This window comes from Aptenodytes forsteri, unplaced genomic scaffold (genome assembly GCF_000699145.1).
Source record: "Aptenodytes forsteri isolate BGI_AS27 unplaced genomic scaffold, ASM69914v1 Scaffold97, whole genome shotgun sequence".
Classification (NCBI taxonomy): Eukaryota; Metazoa; Chordata; class Aves; order Sphenisciformes; family Spheniscidae; genus Aptenodytes; species Aptenodytes forsteri.
In genome coordinates this window covers 3,045,811-3,066,875 of record NW_008795036.1, presented here as the reverse complement: position 1 = coordinate 3,066,875, position 21,065 = coordinate 3,045,811, and the positions used below count along the sequence as shown (strand labels likewise).

At 42.0% G+C, this 21,065-nt stretch overlaps 1 protein-coding gene across 2 annotated transcripts in view; it reads right to left on the bottom strand.

Annotated features, from left to right (window-relative positions):
* The window catches only part of ZNF516 (zinc finger protein 516), a 61,358-nt gene extending 44,763 nt beyond the window's left edge, over nt 1-16,595 (bottom strand). The window contains exon 1 of one of the 2 annotated variants that reach the window (XM_019471362.1): nt 14,570-16,595. In XM_019471362.1, the coding sequence (XP_019326907.1) occupies nt 14,570-16,475 (1,906 nt within the window). In that variant the 5' untranslated portion in view covers nt 16,476-16,595. The remainder of the gene's footprint in view (nt 1-14,569) is intronic. The other variant, XM_009276671.2, reaches the window with a different exon arrangement.
* Nucleotides 16,596-21,065: the final 4,470 nt, after the last annotated feature.

Sequence of the window (21,065 nt, the reverse complement as noted above, 5' to 3'; positions counted from 1 at the left end):
CAGTTCCTGCTAGCTGCTTACAGTTGTACCTGCGACAATTTAACTGAGCTGGCTGTCAACGACCAACAACCAAACATGACGAAATAGCAGAGAGATTTAAGCTCGCTCAGAAGCAAAGCACGTGGATGAAACATAACCTCAGGGTGGGATTTCTTCTTTTGGCTGAAATTGGTAAGGACTTCCAATTCCTAAAAAAGAACAGAAAATCTAAGCTAGCCTGAAAACTTCCGCCTTTTTGTCAAAAGAGTCTTGTTTTTCCATTCAGCTTTTGCTGAGGTACAGTCACAGTGCAGAATATAATTAACCCCTGAGTAAGGGAAGAATGGGAAAATGGTTTCCCTTCTCTTCTCAGGAAAAGCCTTTTGGGGTGGGGGGTGGGGGTCAAAACAGAACAGCACCACAGCTTAATGTAGAGAGAGGCATAATTACGCTTTCCTACAACATCTGTATGACATTTGCACATGCACTCACTTCCAGGGAAGAGACAGACATCAAAACTAATGGAGAACATCCCGACTTTCCGAATGCAGGAAGAATGCTGTAGCCTTCCCAGCTGCGCTCTCGGGACTGTAAAACAAGAGATCGGCAAAAGGAGCCTATTTTCTCCCATATTGCTTTTACTGTTGTTTTTGGCCAGGTAGTGTTACAAGGTTCTTAAACAGATTTATCCTATTGCTCCATGTACTACGAGAGACTTACGTACACCGAGACTACTGGAAAACAACGGCTACAGAATAAGCCTCATCATCTTCTGGCTGTTATGCACACTAATTGGTTCCAGGGTCAACAGTGCGATGCCGCAACAAAGGGCTATAGCTCAAGGGTAAAGAATAAACAGCAGGAGTTAATGGAAGTTCTGTTACTATATAAATGCCCCTGAAATGAAAGAAAGGCAGAAAATAAAATATTCCATATAAGCAAAACTGATTATGAATCCAACGTGCAACCTTAGCTCTCAACAAGCTGCTGATTTCATTAAAGCAAAGAAACATAGCAAATACTTTCAAGTATCTGTAACAAGAAAACACATTAAGATTTTGAAGCTGGTTTGACAAACAGCGCTTGCCATCAGTGCCAATTTATCTGGGTGAAAATACAGTCTAAGAAAGGTGTCTGGAAATACAGTATTATTCATAAAATACCCATTACTAGGGTATAGGCAACTTTGTTCAAAACAGCATGTGTGATTGCTCCACTGAATCTAAACATCTGGGGCAAGTTATGTATCTGGCTTTAGTGCCTTTGAAATGACATGCTATGTTTAAGCCAAGAGGTCCAGCCATACCAGTTTTAACAGTCATGTTTTCAAAGTCCAGCACTTTATCATTCTGAATCTTCCCATTCAATGACACTTTTGATAAAAATACATTTATTCCATTTCCCCACACACCAGAAAAGTGAAACAGATGTAGAAGAATTGCAAATGTCTTCTTTCAAAGTATTTCTCCAAATGTAACAATTATCTCCCGACACTCAAGCACTCAGATGAAAAGGTACAAAGGAATATAATCATCCTTGTGATTTACCAGATAAAACACTAAGACACACAACATATCAGAGCAGAATCCCTCATTTGTACACTTCACTGTTATCACTTCTCCTTCCCTTTTCCGTTTCCGCTGTTCTCAGGACCTGAAAGAAACTTTTACCTGTTTTTCTTTCACCTGCCCTGCCGCCGTGCATGGCTTCGAGCGCTGGGACTGCTCATGCAGGGTTGTGGCAGGGGCACTGTGTAGCCTCCTGCTCCTATGCACTCCCACACCCTAACGTGAACAGGATGATGCTCAGCTGTGGCGCCTCCTTCCTTGGTGCTCTGCTTTCTCTCCACGTGCACTCCGCGGTCACTCATTTCCTTCCTTTAAACAACATTCATTTTTCAAGCGCCAACTGTGCCTGCACAGGCTGATTCCCCGCAGTGTGCCAACCTCCCTGGCATGTGCTGCTCCAGGCCTCGGCCGTCCTCGTGGCCCTTCTCCCGTTAGTAAGCTAACACCATGACACCGCTTACACAAACGTAACATGCTTACCTCCAGCTTACTTCCTTATGCCATTGATTCATCTTTTTTCCAAGGCTGCTCCTAAGGCTCCCATTTGCTACAATTCCTACATAAAGTGCCTATGGTTTGCAGCTGACAAGAGCCTGAATCCAGACCAACCCCTTCAAGATATACTCTTCTACAACTTCCTTCAGTTGACAACTGCGTCATCGTCACGACGAGCTGGATCAAAGGGAAATGCCCCCAGCCAGGTCCCATCCACCACCCCACGGCACCCAGCTCTCAGCAGCGCCAGCCCGAGTGCCTGGTTCGCCCACAGCACTGCTGAGATATGTTGGGAAACGGCACTTTGTCTCACTTTAAATTCAGATTCTCAACAAAAGAAATGTAGATTGGTTATCTTACAATGTATACGCTGCATGATACTTTCAATACTGTGCATCAGACCAAACATATTCACGTTAGAAAGCAAATTCACAGATAGGGCAGTTATTGCAGAAGACCACATGTCCGGCTTGCGCTTTTGCGTGCCCTCCATTCGCCACTACCACAGGGATCTCTGGGTGTCTGTCAGCATCAGAGGTCTGCTTGGAAGTACCAAGGAGCTTCCAGGAGAATTGTTTACATCACTTGGATGCATCTCTAATAGTAACACATCAGCCCTTTCCCATTTATATATATTAATCTATACTTGTTACACACACTCACACACTTTCTGAATTTTTGCCTTGCCTTTCTCAAACCTTTTTCAGCTTGACCGAGTTTTTAATTACATGACGTTTTTGGCCCAGTCCAACCTTCACCTCCCTAGGTATCATGTTTCTTTCCTTTTGGCTTCTGAAGGCCTCAAAGAAAGTTGCAAAACTGGAATTTGAGTAAATACTGTATGAAGAGTACTTTCCATGATGCCTTGGTTGAGTGAACTCAGTATTTCAACTTACTGAATATATCCTAAGAGATTTAAAAAAAAAAAAAAAAATTCTTGCTCTAATATAACTGGCCAAGAAAGGTCAGTCTAGCAGAAAATTTTACCAGCACATAAAAATTTCATTATGCATTAATAACACCTCATTTCCATTACGAGCCTTAATATTAGGCACTTGCATGCTGATAACACCAGAGATAAAAAACCCTAACAACTTCACTTGCAAAATAAAGTGACTACGTTTGAATTATAACTAATATGTCATGTCTGTGTGTATAAACTAATGAAAAAACCAACACTCCGTACTTCCACAAAAATAACAGCATTGAGGCTTCCTTGTCAAACATATTTAGCACTACAGTAGCAAGTAAGTGATACTCACTTGCATGCACCCATTTTGTTGTCCCAGAAGAATCCAAGTAAAGATTAATTTTTTCCTGTTACAACTTTACTTGCCATTCTGTGTTTGACTATTTTTTTAAGGCTTCTCCAGGCTTCAACAGTACTTAAGGTTAAGACGTTTCTGGGAAATTGCTGTGCATGTGGATACAGGCATGTGTAAGGACAAGAAACTTCTGCGAAGTATTGTAAGGGGGTTTAGGATTAATGTGTTCCATGTGCAGTGTAAGCTGTACTTCCTGAATTCTCTTTTAAGCGAAGAGAAGGATCTGATCTATTTGCTTCATTATCTAGTGAAAAAGGCTTTACTACATACTGAATAAAGGCTAAATCACAGAAAATTGAACACACCTTTGTTTCAACGGTGCTACACACCTAGCAAAACATGCAAAATGCAGCATCCGCTCCACTACTTTGGGGTACAGTGGGGATGGGAAGAGATGAAGTCTTTTACATCCCATTATCATCCCGATTCATTGCACTCAGTCTTTCACCATCATGACACTGGCGTGCAACCTCTATTGATAAAACACACTGAAAATGTTTCTAGACCTAAGGTTCACATTTCCAAAAGAACCCATATATTTCCCTTGTGGCTGTGCTTCCCCCCCACACCAATATTTAGTTCTTGCTGACAGCAGCTTGCCTCAAATGCTATTTAAGCAGTAAGACATCACAAGACGTATGCTATCCTGAGATAACACACACCTCTGAAGTGCTGTTAGGTGTAGCTGATGCCTTCAACTGCCAGATGAATTTGTTATCTCGAAGAAACACAACGTTTGGGAGTGTCTTATATTACAAAATAAACCCAAATTTAGTCTTAAGAAAAATAAATAAATCAGTGATTTTGTATTCTTTCAGGGGGGAAAAAAAAAAACAGAGAGATCTGACTTGGAGTAACTACCCCTAACTTATGGCTCCCAAGCAAGACTAAAATTACAGCTGTGATATGACCAAAAAAATCATTTTAATGGCTATTTGTTTTTCTGTTATTTGTAGTAACAGAGATAATGAAGTAGTATCTGAGGTTTGAGATTACCAACCTGGAAAACAAAGTTCTAAAAAGTAGGAGGGCAAAACTTCCCCTGTGGGTCCTGTACGAGCAGGAGTATCTCATGCTCCAAATCCATGTTAAGTAAGCACCCATAGCCAAGTTACAGTAAGCATCAACTGACAGAGTACTTTTGTCTTTCACATGGACGCTTTCTCAATAGAGATTCTGCACTTTAAAAGGACAAAGTGTTGGATTTTCGCCCTTAGCATCACTAAACTGTAACCAAATCCATTAACAGAGTATCCACAAAAGACAATTCTGAGACTTGCTCCTCCCCTATGCCTTACCCCATGTAAAGTTTGTATGCTACAGTACATTTCAGGATATGCAATTTACACTGGCATCGATTACAGAAAAGAAAGATTTCTTTATTATTCTCTACCCTCAAGCCATTAGGTGCCAAGTGGTTCAACAAAGCAGTTAACAATGATTCCAACCTCACTGCTCATACGCTTAAAATTAAGCCAGCAGTTACGAGTTTCGCTGGATCAGCGCCAAACCATTCACCAATTTGCCAGTTCAAACCCATGCTGTCTATAAACAAGGAAAACAAATTCACCATGAAAATAAGTTCCCTACACATTTACAAATCCATTCCAGGCACTGAAAATAATGTTTAGATATTGGTCACAAAATATGGCACAGTAGCAGTCACACACCAAGTGCGACAAGGATCCGAAAGTCTCATTCAAGGACTAGGGCACTGAAAATTATAATGAAAAACTCCAAAGTTTTCCTCCACAGTTTCCATAAAATTCACTATATGCTTTTCAACTCCCTTAAAATCCAGGTTTGCTGGATCCAGGATTGCTTGTAGGCAATCAAGAGAAAACTGAGAATAAAAAAAAGTTACTGATGCTCCCACTGTAAAGGGTTCCCTTGACTGCAGCTAAGTTGCTCTTGACTTTTACTGGTATGACTGCTAACCACAGTCAGGCCCATTCAAGTTAAAGTAATCCAGTGCTTGAATGAGACTATGGGGTTAAAAAGTAATAAAGTGAAGTCAAGTGACCTAGTAAAACTTGTATTTGTAAAATGCACCTGCAGAAAACAAATCATCTACCAACACTAGGCTAAACCGCACATTACTTTTATACCCTGTGCAGCCCTGGGACTCCACCAGGTTTCAGCTCCAGCAGAATTTAGCCCACCATATCCACTGAGAGCATCTACTGTCAAACCTAATGCATTAACAAAGAAAACCTGACTCTTGGTTTAAGATGGATGAAGGGCAAACTTGAACCATAATGTTAAGAGCAGCAAAAAGATTTAACATCAAAGACATCTACCCAAGTCCTTCGTTAGCAGTCATTTACAGATCAGCAGAATCCCACTAAACGCAGCCGCAGCACTACCGAAATATTTGGAAATCAGATTAAAAACACTACCATTGCAATTTTCATTGCCTGAATCTTGTTCTACTAGCTGGGGGGGGAAGGGAGTCCTCACTCACTAATCAGAAACTGCTAGAAAATAAAAGCACAACACAATGTGATCTTATGACTATAAACATCACAAAGCAGTATTTCACATGCTATAGCTTGATGCAATAGAAACATCCAGTACTAAGAAATACCAGAATTGCTAAACTGGCTTTCACAAGGCAGCAAGGCCAGGGTAGGTATCAAGAAGTGAGGGTTTTGAGAAAGCTGAGTTACTGTGCAGCTGGATTCCCAAGTGCATGTCCCTATATGCAGATGTTTATACTACTCGCTGAAGAAGAGCTAGAAGCCTACTGTGAAAACTGGAACCCCTGTGCAGCCAACTTAAACATAAAGGGGTATTTTTGAATGCACAAACTGAAACCAAGATGACTAACAGCTTTCCACACCCTTGGAAATATTTTTTTTAAATGCTAGTGTTTGGTAAGCATGGAATGGAGATTGGCAATTCAGGAAGGACTAAACATAAGACACAAGCAATCCTTTGCAATAGAAACATCCAGTACTAAGAAATACCAGAATTGCTAAACTGGCTTTCACAAGGCAGCAAGGCCAGGGTAGGTATCAAGAAGTGAGGGTTTTGAGAAAGCTGAGTTACTGTGCAGCTGGATTCCCAAGTGCATGTCCCTATATGCAGATGTTTATACTACTCGCTGAAGAAGAGCTAGAAGCCTACTGTGAAAACTGGAACCCCTGTGCAGCCAACTTAAACATAAAGGGGTATTTTTGAATGCACAAACTGAAACCAAGATGACTAACAGCTTTCCACACCCTTGGAAATATTTTTTTTAAATGCTAGTGTTTGGTAAGCATGGAATGGAGATTGGCAATTCAGGAAGGACTAAACATAAGACACAAGAAGCAGCCCTTGTGACAACATTTCCAAAAGCTGCGGAAGAAGTATGAAGAACTAATCTTGCTTTGGGCATCTTACATAAGCTTCAGGGCAAAGTTTATCCTACTATCACCTACCTTTAAGAAACCACACTCACTTCCTTGCTTTCTAACAGATAAAATAAAGACTGAGTAAACCTCTCTCCCTTAGCATCTTGGTACAAGTTTTCTTCCAAGCTGAGCTATGCTTTGGTCGCTTATAGCGCAGACCTACAGCTACAACAAACTGCCTAAACAATACTTCCATCTAATTGTGTCTCGTTATTGTATATAGTAACCTGTAAAAAAGGAGCACTAACAATTAAAGCTAAATACAGTAGAAGTATCTTTGACATGCTGTATCAGAACACCCTGCACAAAATTCTTCAGTACTTAAACAAGACCCCCACTGAAATGTTTGCAAGGCATAAAAGCAGTGCAACAGTTGGATTAATAACTTCAAAACACTGCAAAAGAAGTTCTCTCTGAGCAACAACAAAGGCAATCTCTGTCGTGAGAAGTCATTCATCTACCGAAGTATCTCAAGCTCAGCCAGCCAGCCTTAGTTCTGACTTGAGCTGAATGTGTGTTATCTGTTCCTCATCACCCTGCCCCGTTGCGAGAGGAACTTGAATTACTGTTTAACACTCTTGCTGGCCACCCACATTACATGAGACTGAGTAAAACAGGACCTAGTAACACAGAGCATGGTAATCAGGAACACAGTGGAAATTACCCAAGATGCCTACAGGGTGTTAAACGTTCCTAAGTTGGTATGATGTCAGGGTAATGTATAGCATTAAAGGGTACAGATTGCATTATCCCAAAGCACTGCTGCCCTGTTCCAGTCAAACACTTTTTGCATGAGCTTCTTGAAGCACAGCTCCCACCATCAGCCTAAAAAAAAGAAGGGCCAAGTAACTTCACGTGTGTGAGGTACATGGGCCAAGGGAGGTTTTAACCACATCTCTAGATGTCCTATGGCTCTTCTCTCTTCCTCTCCCCTCGATACACACTTCAGTGATTCTGGGTGCCAGAATTTTTCTTGTTATCCATTTCCTTGGGGTGATCAGCATAATTTCTGTTTTGTTCTGTTCCCTCAGTTCTTCTTCCCATTCATATCAACCCACAGTTAAAGATAAATGAAAGCAAAAAATTATTGCTGATGGCAGCACCACAGGAATATAGTCACACATAGGAGATATCCTCTGCAGTCCTGAGGAGCGCACAAGAGCCCAAAGGGGAAGGAAGAGGTAACAAAGTGCTGCTGTGGAGATACACACAGGCCTGTACTGGTCAAAAATCATGATCCAACCCGCAGTGCTTTGCAGAGAAACTTCAGATCATGAGAAAATACCACACCGCATGTGGCTTTGCTACGCGCATCAGGATTGGACTATGTGCATTACAGCAAAGTAGATATAAAAGAAATTTCTGACTGGCATTACTAGGCGCGTTAAAACTAGGTAACTGATCTAGTCCTGATCCACTGAATTTGCTTTAAGGAACAGTTCGAACTTTGCGAAGTCCCAAACAACGCCTAATGGATCTCACTTCTGCAAGCACAGGGTCCTTGCCTCTGCCCAACTTCCCCTACGATTTGAATCATCAACTTGCTGTATTTGAAAGTCCTGGCATTAATCCCACTGGCGTTAACAACCAGAACAATTAGTTGGGGTTGAAAAGTTGAGCAGGTTTTATATTCCAACCACCACTCCTTGGCAATGCCAAAATTAACTGGTGAAGTGTGTAATCACAGTGTAACATTTTTATCTTCGTGGTAGGGATCTAACAGACGCCACCGAGACACTGTTCTTCCTTGGAACTACCTCACTTCTTGGAAGCCTGGGGCAGTAGTTACCAATTGTCCAGCACTGAGACATCCTCCAATTTGTTGTATGCTTATTCTGCAAAATATGCTAAATAACTTCAACATACTTAAGATTGTACATACAGAACAAGATCTTCATTTGGTGTAAGAAGTCCCAACAGCACTGCCTTCAGTGGCATTATACCGTGGGATTTACAGTAAGTGAGAGTCTGGCATGAGAAGTATCTAAAGCGTAATTATTTGATTAAGATATATAGTAAAAATGTTTGATTTTTAAATAGTGGAGAGGACTTCCCTTGCACACAGAGGAACATTTTTTCATATAAGCAGAACAATGAAGTCCTGGTACTGGATACTGGCAGCTGTGTTTCATGCACTCACTTTGGCAACAGAAAACATTTACTAGGACTATCTTTCTCTCTTCTTTGGACTTACTATACATTTTTATTTTTCTATTTTCACTTGCTTAGCTGTTTTATTCTTACTGTTCCTCTCCTCCCCCAAATTACAGCCTTGCTATTTTACTGGAAAATTAAAGCAACTCTGGACAATTTTTACTTCTGATTTATTTTAAATCAAAAGCCTGATGAAATTAGGTACTTTTCATTAAAGTTCCAGCTTTTGGATTTGTTGTAATTTATAGCTGAGCAAAACAAAGTCTAAATTTATGCTTCATAAATCTCTCCTACTCTTCTTTTTTCACAAAACTTACTAATGTCATTATGTTTCTATTCAAGCATTCCAATTTACATATAGGATTTTCTTACAACATGCCTGGGATAAATGGTATGTATTATATCCCCCAGTCTGTATAACCCATACGCAATTCACAGGCAGCTGTCTCTTCTCCTTCAATTTACTAACAAAGATACTAAATCAGTGTCTGGATTTCTAAGAGTTTTTACAATGTAACAAACACAAACAAAGAGCTCCAAAACCAGGCACTGCTCCTCCTTTTTTTTCTTTTTTTTGCTTAAGCTAAAAACCAAGGAAGGAGCTGAGAGTTCAGACTTTTTAGCAGATCGGTAACAACAAGCCAGTGGATCCACTGGCAGGTGTGGACAAGGCAAGCTCCTGCTGCCGTCTCCCATTCGTGTGACTGCTCCAGACCTTCCGGTTTTCACATGGAAATCCTCTTGGGGTTACCCACCTCCGAGTGTGGGGCATCACAAGCCCTCATGGCTTCAGTGCAAGACACCCAGCACCCTGGCACTGCCTTGGAGGGTTTGAACCCCAATGCCATCCCACACCTCTTTTCAGCCTCCCCTCCTCTTTGAAACCTCATCGCATGGCACAGCTCCCTTCACCAAGGTCCTGCTCTTCTCTGCCTTCCCCCATTCCCCCTTCTCTCCTCCCTGCACCCTACTCCCATCTCTTGTCTCGCCCCTTCATGGAGCTCATCTTCTCCTGAGCAAGTCCCACCATACCACCGGTAATTCCTGACACAAACCAAATGCAGCCACACCACCACTGTTTTGTATTCATTGTTAGGTTTTTTTTTTTTTAATATTCTGTACAGTCTAGCAACTTGTGCCCACCTCATCTATTCAGACTACGAGCTCCTTGGGCCTAAAGCTGTGTTCGTACAGGGCCTAGCACAACAGTTCTCACTCACAATGAGCCCCTTCCTGCACTAGCCAGCGTAATAAAAACAGCATGTGTTGAGTAAGAGTGAATCAGTCTCTCCTTAAAGCATTTTAAAAATCTGGAGGAGTCTGACAGAAGGAAAAAAAGAAGAAGGGAGAGAAGAGGCAGGAGAGAAAGGAAACAAAATGGAGGAGATCGTTTTCACCAGAAGCAGCATTCTCTGTGAGGTACACCTTCTCCTGTCACTGCCATCCTTCCCTGACAAGGTCAGGCTAGAAGCAGCATTCCTCTCCTTTATTCCTATATAACACTCCTTTTCTTCCCCCCCCCAGATTACTTTTAACATTTACTTCCTGCCCACTCTGGTGTTTACATGCAAAAAGTACCACCTTTATGGCACTCCCTTACTGACTGGAGTATCACAGGCCTGTGCTCTTACTACGTGTTTGCCAAGCGCCAAGTTGTATTTAAATCATTTTCACTTCTCTTCTTCATCTTCCCACCTGCCAGCACCAGTCACAGCCTCAAAAATTGTACTTGCTTCTTCATTTCAGGACTGAAATAGTTCATAGTGCCTAATGTAACTAACTAACACCCTCACTGCTAAATACACCATGACAATGAGGGGGCCCATGCTGAGCCTTAAAAATACTAACCACCAAATGCACACAGGCTGAATTATTTCTTTAGCATATCTAAAACTACATTTTAGTTGAGAAGGTGAAAGATTTAAGAAATAGAGTATTTTCCGTTCCACTCTCTACTCTCTCAGTCATAGCTCTGAGGTTTTTTTTAGTTAAAAATGAAAATCACCAAAAAAAAAAAAAAGCCTCAAGTTGGGGAAGTGCTGAGCAACAACTCACAGGTGATTCAAACAGCTTTGGATGCAACTTAGTGGAAATTCAGGTACAGTTTGCTAGTGGCTTGAATACCGAATAAAAATGAAGACTCATCTGGGGCAGGGAGACATCGAAAATATTTAAAGGTTGCTCTTAACAGAGTGAATGTGTGCTGAGCCACCTTTTCCCACATAGCTGTCACTCGAAACATATATACATCATGCATATATCTTTGTATGACAGGTATCATGTGGTACACCGTCTACGTTGACTCTAGAAGGCTAATTTTTACTCTCCTTCCAACAAGATGGAAAGCATTTTGTAACCAGCTAGTTTACCCCCTGGCAGCTGATAAGCTGGGTTTGCAAACATTACCTCCGTGTCTGAGAAATCATTATGTTACTCTACGTACACAGCAGAGACAAATTACTGATGTGTTAAGAGCAAAGAAGTGCCTACCCTGGAAGCTCTCAACCCCATTTCACATGCAAGGTGCAATTCTTGCTCTTCTCCCAATAAGCCCTAACAGTACTTCCCAGCCCCAGTCACCCTCAGCCCCAACATCTGATGGCCCTAAGTGACCATGGAGGTGCACTGCCAGCTTCCCTGCTGCAAGACACTGTGTGTCAACAGGACTACTCAGATTATTAAGAATTAAACGCACAAAGAAGTAGTTTCAGCTGAGTCAAAGCCACAACATTCAATACTTGACAGTCTCAAGGCCCTTTTCTGACCCAGGATAACCAGTAATGTGTCAAAGAGGGGAAAAATGTAAAGATATGAAAGAAAAAAAAACTACAGATACTATATAACCTTATGAGTAGCACAAGATTTTCGTGACCACAGCCTCAGTAAAAATAATACCATAGAAGGAATGTCAGGAACAGGAACTGAGGGCTGCTTGCCCACCTCCACTGGGGAGGGATGCTGTCCGTGGGGCTGGAGCAGGGCTCTCGACAGAAAAGTTTCACTGGCAAGAGTAACTACAAGAATGCGCGCAGCAGAGGATAGCAAACTGCAGCACTTCCAGGACAAGATGTGCTTCAAGGCCGTACCAGAACACCTGATTTTAGCAGGAGCGTACATGAGGGCAGAATTTGGCCTGTATTCTGTACACCTTAAGTTTCTCTTCATAGGGGAGGGAAAGAAAGTCTCTCAAGTTAAAGCAGCAATCTGCAGAAGAGTAAAACTAACCCTACAGCCTGCTGGACAGAAGGACCCCAGTCCCTTAGAAAACAATATAAGGGCAGTGTCGGTACATCTGCATACCACAAAGAGGAAATTGAGAAACTTAAGTCTTGAACATTGACCTATGAAAACTCCTTAAAAAAACCCAGAACAACAAAACGAAACAAAAACCCAAAAAACAACTTTCTTTTGAATCCAAAAAATCTTTGTCACTTGTAAAAAATGTTCACTTCATTGACACGGTGATTTTATTTAAATAAACTCTATTAAGAAGCAAGGGTCACAAGGACCATTTCTCTTGATCATAAGATTAAAATGTTTCTTATTAGTCAATTAACTAATTGATTAGCTCTTCAGCTGTGACGTTAGCAAATATAATATGCAGCGGCCACCCTCCCGGCCCATCAATGCAAACACATCCCTTTTCCACCTTTATTTATTATGCACCTTTATTTAGGCCCATCAGTTTGCTGCTTCTTTACAGTTAAACAAGATGGAGACCAATTTGGCACCCAAAGAAACAAGTTTCCAGTTGTTGGCTAGTGACACCGGTTAAGCCAGTCACCTTAATTCCTGTGAGAGAAACTGCTGTGTGACTTTAACTCTCACCTCTCACTCCTGCAACAAGAGCTCAGAGCTTGAGTTGAGGCAAGAAGCGGGACAGGCAAAGAGATGAGATGGCTCCTCTCGTTAAAAACAAAGTACTTCATACAGAGAGTGTGTAAGAACAGCTTTCCTATTTGAACGTCATGTGAAAAAGCATTTCGGTGTTTTCAGCCCGTCTCCAGAGAGATGGTTTTCCATCACAGCAGTTTCCATAAGGGCACTGTACATTACACCAGTAAAACATGGCAGCCCCATTTAACTCCAGACAAAGCTGCAGTTTTATCACTGCATCTTGTGTCAACTGTACGGAGGTGCTTCAGGTGGCAGCTGATGGATTTTCACACAAAGTAAGTACGTATGCTTCACAAGAACTTTTAAGTGTCCAAAATCCAACAGCAGATGGGAAAGTCAAATTTTGAGTCTTTTAAATGGGCAAGTAATCATAGTGAAAATATTTAAGCCAGCTTGTCGCTAGGACTTTTTGGAGTTGTAGTTTATGGAAAGGACAAGAGCATAAAAAAAGTGGAGTTCTTGGTTTAATTTACATTTCTGTTCTAGTGTGCACCCAATTTGTCCATCAGGGACTTGATCCAAGTTGTAGCAAAATCAAGTTTAGGACAGTTCTTGTAAGTTTTAAGGACAAACAGATGGGTTTGATTTTTTACAATTTCAATCCTCTGGAGCTCTCTTCCCTCTTCGTCTTGCATTTTGAAAGTTATATTGCCAAGCAGTGTCGGCCCCAACTTTAGTTGTCCTAAAACCATGGGACTTTCACAGAAGAAGCTTAATGACAAAAAAAAAAACCCTATATCCAACATTGCTTCAAAACTTTATGAAAAACATGTAACTATTAATACACAATTCTGGAAAATGTTGCTTTGCTGCTTCGGGGTCTGTAGCCAGTGGAGAAAGCACAATATTATATGAAGTCCTGAAAGAACACAGCTAATTGAATAAACCCACCCTCTTCCACAATGGTGCAGATTACTTCATCTGCAATGGTCTTGAAAATGTGTTTAACTCTACAGATAACAATGTTCTTCACAACAAAAGGAATGAAAATGAGAGGAAAACGTTATTGTTCACCAAACAGAAAACAAATGAAAAAACAGTGCAAGGCTAGTAAGGAAAGAATGGTTAATCTCACATTTCTAAGAGGGTATTATAAACAAAGAATGGTGAACAACAAAAATAAGATACAAAAGTGCTTAATGGTGTTCTTTTAAATATTTACTTTGCTGCTATTTGGAGAATAATTTGTTCCATTTAGTAGTGTTGGGCTCAAAGGACCGCTTTAATCCAGAGAGATTAATTATAGCCTTTGGAGTTATAAACACAATTTGGGAAGTGAAGCAGAGAAGAGAGAGATGCCTCTCACGCTGGCGATTAACAAGTTTACGCGCTTCGGGGCTACACAACACCGGCTGTGCCCCTGCTACACCTGCACGCTACAGGCAGAACAGTGTGCAGGATGCCCATAAATCGGAGAAACACAGCCCCCGAGATGACCAGGGAAGACACTACCCTACCCTACAGCATTGCTATAGGCAACTAAGGTACTTCTCAGGTGTCCTTCACTGAAATACAAGTTCACCTGCACCTTATGAAGACATCCTCTGATCTCGCTTTTATTACCTGTGCCAGAAACACGAGTCGCCATGCCAAGACAAGCGGCAGCGCTCAGCAGGCACAGGACCCCATCCACACTGCCTTTAAACCTCTCATGTGCTTTCACACATCTCTCCCTCTGCTCATCACCGTGTCCCACACCAGGAAATGCAGGGACCAGCGACAGTGAGCAGGGCAAGGCTGGGAGTGATCTTACCTAGCGAGGGGTTGGCTGCTCCCTCCTCCGAGCTCTCCTCGGCCCCCTCCTCCCCCAGGCCGGAGGTGGCCGAGTCCTCTGGGGCAGATGCAGAGCCAGGGGTGCTGGGCCCGCTGACAGACCCTGAGTCCCCTTCCTCGCTGCTGGAGCCGTAGCGGTCAGGTTGGGCGGCCGTCCCGCCCTCGCTGCAGCTCCTCCGCTCCTTGCGGTGCACTCGGGAGTGCAGCACCATTTGGTGGTAGGTGCGGAAGATCTTCCCGCACTCGAAGCACTCGGTGGACTTGTTCTGGGCGGCCCGCCGGCTCTGCCGCGAGGCAGGGCGGTAGTCCAAGTCCCCCTGGGCGAGCAGGCAGCTCTCCCCTGGCAGGGCACCACCAGTTTTCTCCAGGCGCCCGCTGGTGCAGCTCTTCTTCTTGGGGTTGCTGGAAGAGCTGGGCGAGTCCTGGTCTCGCTTGCGCTTCTCCTGGTTGACAAGGATATACTCTCTCTTGTCCTTGTCATAAGTCACGTCTGCATCCGCCAGGGCCTCGTCCCATCCCACATACTTCACATATTCCGAGGGCTCTACTACTTTTCCTTTAGTGGCCAGCTGCCAAGCTTGGTAGCTACTGACCGGATCCAGCTCGGCTACTCTTTTCCCAGGCTGTCCTCTTGTAACTCTATCCAGCCCTACAGATGGCCTTAGATTGAGACACTGCAAGAAAAACTGCTTCGTTACCGAGGAGCTTAGGCTCCCATCAGTTAAGCCCTCGGCTTTATCCCCGGCGCTACCCCGCTGCGCCCGGTAGTGAACGGCGTTATGCGCTTTCAGGCTTTCCATATTTGTAAACAGATTTCCACACTTGGTGCAAACTTCGTACAGAGACAGGCCCGTCACAATCGTCTCCTCCTGTATCACGTCATTGATAGTGGCTATGAGCTCCAAATCATTTTTTGGTTTGTTTTTGCTCCCAGTCTTGGGGCCGTGTGACTTCATGTGGTTTTTGAGAAACCAGGGCTCTTTGAATCTCCTGCCACAAATGTGGCACCCGTGATCAAATGACCCCCTGTGCTTTTTCATGTGGGCTTTCAGGAACCAGGTTTGACTAAAGGCCTGACCACAGACTTCGCATGGAAACTCGCCCGCACTCAGCTCGCTCTTGCAGTTCTCGGCGTAGGCCTCCCCATTTGGGACCTGAGCTGTTATATGGTCCTTCTCTATGTGGTTTAACAGCGTCTCCTCCCTCAGGGTCATGTAGCTACACAACCTGCACTTGAACGGTTTGTGGACCTGGTGCAGGTGCTGCTCCAGGTCCTTCTTCCTTTCAAATTTGTTTTTGCAGAAGGTGCACTGGTAAGAGGTCAGCTTGCCATCTTCCTCGGCTGGTGCCGCCTCCATGACCTCCTTCTTGCTGCTTCTCAACAAGATCTTGCTGCTATCTACCTGAGCGGTACCGTTCAAGATCTTGTTGCAGGCAGACGTACTTTTAGTGGGGCTGGTGCACCCGCCAAGGCCCTCCGAAACTCCCATCTCCCCTAGCTGTGCCTCCCCCATCTCCGCCTCATGCCCCTGACTTAAAGTGCCTGTTCTGTGACTACGGATGTGGATCTTCAGGTTGCCCTTTTGGGAAGCTCTGTGATCACAGTAAGGGCATTTGTAGGGCTTCTCGCCCGTGTGCTTCCTCATGTGCTGCGACAAGGAGCTCTGAAAAGGGAAACTTTTACCACAGATGCAGCAGCTGTGGCACATGGTCTTGTCAGCATCCATGTCATTCTTGCTTAGCTTGCCTGGGCTGGAGGATCTCCGTAACTCCATTTCTGCCTCTCTACTACGATCCATCTGTATTACTGCAACATTGGGTGAGCGGGGCAGGAGGACATAAGCATGTCCGGCAGCACAAGAGGGCTGGACTGCGTTTTCAATCATACGGTTCTGCAGAGAGATGTTTTATTGCTTCATTCTCGGGGTAACGTTTCTCCTTTCAGCTGCTCGAGAAAGTCTGAAGCGCCGACTTACTTCCGTGTGCTCTATAGGCGGATGGCATAGATCACCTGAAACAAGAACAAAATCACACAAAGGTACAGAAATTGTGTAAGTAGATTCTTAAATATATTTAAACCTATTCATATTTTTAATTCAACAGCTTCCATCACTCGCCCCGCATTCAGAAGCATACTATACTACAATTTATTGCACCAAAAAGCAGCAGCTTCTCCTTTTGCTGATATTCTAGACTTCAATGGCGAGCATCATTAATAAACAAATAAAATCCAAAAAAGAGCAACCATTCATTTCCATACACTGACATCACAGTGTCTTTTAAAAAGTGCAAACTTTAAAAATATTTTTTGTTTTAAAACCAGACAGAAGTGGCTAAAAATACACCTTAAATGAGGAAAACATTTCTTGAGGGAGTTATTACACTTTAAATCTGTGGCTTTACCATCATGTGTAATTTAATGTAAAATACTTACTTGCCAAAGATAAAAGGCTTTCCTAGAGACTTTAGCAAGTACCATATTCCTGCTGGCAACTGCATTACTTTGCGTCTCAGACAGCTCTGCTGTGCTTGATGTGGCATGCCCAGAGCAGGCGCAGAGGCTGAGGACGCTCAATACTTTGATTAGAGAGAAAACAAGAATCCAGAGCCTGACAAAGCATTCAGGAACACTGAAAGTTATTTCCTGATGGACAGTGAGGAAAAAAAAAACCTCCAACTGTAATATTTAGTCTCAATTTAACAAAGTAAACTGATAATGTGCATAGGTATCAAATGATCTCAAAAGTGAGTGATTTATGTCAACAAGACATACAGGAAACCAGAGCACCACCCACCTCAATGAAACAGAATCCTAACCATAAACAAACAAACAAAACAAGAAACAACTTTGATTAACAAAACAGGTTAATAAAAGTTTAAAAGCTTTTGTATCTTGTCATGATTAAATTCAAGTGTCAATACCTGCCTCAGCAATGCCAAGATGCAACACACCAGCAATTCTCCACCTTGTATATGGCAAAAACCAATGGTTACCATCTCCATAGATTGTTTCTTTTCCTATTACCACACTGTAAAACAAAAATCTTCCCCCCTTCCTATTCTCATTAAGTACTACAAACACCACATGACTAAGATCAAAAGACCACTGTAATCTCTAATAAAGAGAACCAATCTATTACTACATTAAGAAAATATCAGCTTCTTAAAACATAGCTAAAAATACGCAGAGCAATAACAAGACTATACATTCACACATCCATCACGACATCTGTGACTCAATAAATGAAGAGCTACAGATCTACAGTTGCAAATTTTAAGGTTTCTCATTGTATTCACCTCTGAGTCTCTTCAATAAGTAAATAAATAATCTAACCACATCACCAGCATGAGCCTAACAAAAAGCAAGGTAAAACTGATGCAACGCTCATCTCAGTTACACGCTATAGAATAACTTCATTATATTTAAGTTAATCTAGTCCTCTTATTTGCTACAAGATCATTCCTTTCTGGGTTTGATTTTCTGCATATCTAGTATCCATTCAGCATGTTAAGAGTTATCAACTGCATCTACCTTTTCCTCAGAGAGCTGACAGTAATATCTAAGGGACGTGTTACAAAAGCAATTTCATTTCTTGAATGAAGCATTTTTATATTATGACTAATTTATTATGACTAAAAAAAAAAAAATCACATCAGATCACAAATTCAGAAGTCCATATGAGCAGGAAGTTTACAAACAAGAGTATCTAAATTAATCTCTGAAATTAGCCATTTAAAAGCAAATTGAGGGGCAGCCTCAGAAGAAACTCCCTGGGTATATAAAGGATGGCAGCCACTGGAAGTTGTGGCTGTAATAGAAGGTACGAACATGCCAAACAGCAAATACAAATGCAGTTTATACTGCATATTGATGGATGAAACAATTCAGAGTAACTTACTTATTTGACCCGTAATCTAAATCTGCCAAGTAACAACCCATATTGTCTTATAACCAAAGACTTAACCTAAAACTCATTAAATCATAAAAAGAAACACCAGGACAACTTCTTGCATTTAACACGACAGTATACTTGAACAAGCAACAGCTTCTTCTGAATTGTTCTGCACCATTGTAGGAAAAAAGATAGCAAACTTTGGGGACAGATTTTTCCAGGTATTTTATACAAAGTTTTCTACATTCTGCCTTTTCTACAGTTTACACCAGTGAGAACGCTGCTTATTGGTAGGCTGACTTTTAGACTACCAACATTTTTTTTTTTTAAATGTAGGTTCCATTTTAATTCAACTTTCTACAGTGTTTCCTGTCTGAAAGTTCAAGAGCTTTAAGAGCCAAACTTAGACAAGAATGCTGTATGCAGCAGTCAGGCACATATAAATCCAAAGCTACAGAGTCCCTTTGTTTACTTGGCCACAGCTTCCCTACGCTTAGTCTTGACATATTTCACTTTAATTATTTATAGCATTTTCATTAATGAAACTCAGTTATGAAAATGAGGATATGAAGAAAGCATTACTTCTAAGAGGGATATTAGCCACTCTCAGGAGATCCCCCTAGCCCTATATTAAATTAGGCCTGAGGGGGAAAAAAGTCAGTTAAAAAATTACTGAATTATTTTATTAGTCTAAAATACTTCATGGAAGTGTTATAGTCTTCACCAAAATCTTCTGAGAAAATTGTTTCATCTTTATTACTTTAGCTTGGCCAATGCACTGCAATTTATAACTTTAAAAGTTGAAATAAAGTATTCCTAGACTTGAATTATTCTAATTCATACACATTTAAGACTCACAAAATTTCAAGTCTGATCTTCCACAGACAGAAATTCCAGGGGGAGGAAGGGTGTTCACCCAATCCGAGTTTGCTTTACACAGGCTTTGGTAAATCGATTGACACAAACACATAGGAACAACTTACAATTCCCTCCTCACATCATTTGAGTGCCGCTTAAAAGTAATTCTTTTAGAGGGGCTCTCTGCAGAACAGCAAAGCCAGTGTTCATCGGAAAGAAGCAGCAAAAACTAAATAAAAATGACAACTTTGAAAACAGCTTCAATTCAGAAGACTGAACGTACAAAATGAGGAAAACACCACTTGTAAAGAATCCTACCAATAGAAAATAACAATTTGGCTTAATAATTTCCACCTTTGTATTAAATATTAAACAATTATTTCAACATCAAAGATGGCACAAGGGATGGAAGACGTCAACTGGTAAATCAAACCACACTGATTACTCTTCCGCCATGAGTAAAATTTTGCCATAGCTATTTTTGTTTCTTTCTGGCTGACTGCTATGATAAAAATATTTGTATTTTGAAATAATTACAAACTTGACAGTATTCTGAAACAATTCTCTTTCTGCACACATGGAACACGGCCACCTCCAGCTACCCTAAGGCTACTAAAAAATGTTTCAACTCTCAGTAATTTCAGGTGGTAACCAGTAACCTTTCCTTGCTTTGGTCCAAGTTCACCCTGCAGTTCCTTAGCACCAGCTTGTCACACAGAATCCATAGCAGAGTCACATCCAGCCTGCAGATTTCTCCCAGACTGTCACTGCACGGAGATCCCCACTAGCGCAGCGGCAAGCCGTAAGGAAATGCAAGTGAACATAAACTGTAAATTAGTATGTAGTCTTTAAAAATATTGTGTGTTTTAACAGCATTGCAGCCTATGCCAAATGCCATTCAACTCCTTCAGGGGGGTGTGATATTCTGTTGTAAGGGCCATATGAACCAGATTCACTTCATTTTGTTGAACTAGGGATCAGCAGTTAACGTAAGAAGCCGCTGGCCAGTGTCCCGGAGTCATTTTCAGCCCCTTTAAAATACACTGAGGCACATCATCACTGTTTACATGCAGATTTGGTATATAAAGCAAGGTGGAAGAGAAACATGAACAAAGACCCAAAAACGGGGGGGGGGGCCAAGAAATGCCTTTGCTCAGGCAAATATTTTAGTTATAAGGCTTGTTCCTGCACCCATTGCCTCACAGAGAGTCTTTGCCTTGACCTACATGTGAGCAAATACAAATAAACTTTTTTTATTGCCCTCCCAGAAGGGAAAACAAGCTTTCCTATGAGCTTAAACCAAGTATTTGTCAGAACTGACTATTTCAAACATTTAGGCATCAAAACTTCTCTGGTTTTAAAAACTAACTCGGACAGAGTTCTTGGCTTGAGAGAAAACACATTTGGCCTAAGCGACCTGCTCTCACCACGGAGCCTTTCCCAGCATAAGCCGCAGCTTCCCTTCCCCAGCAAGACTGTGGCAGCCTGTCCCTGCCAGCAGTGCAGCAGATACGCCGGCGCACGGCTGCATCATCCTTGCAACTTCTGCAAGACCCTCATGTAGTCTTGAAGTGAAGCATGCGTAAAAGTACAGGGGAACAGAACTTTAAATAAAACAGGAGCACTCTGAAATACCTATTACTCTTCTCTTCATGACACCTGCATGTTCTGGAAGATGACCAGGTATGCTGTGAGGACTCTTAAGGACCTTTTGTGCCTCTTGGA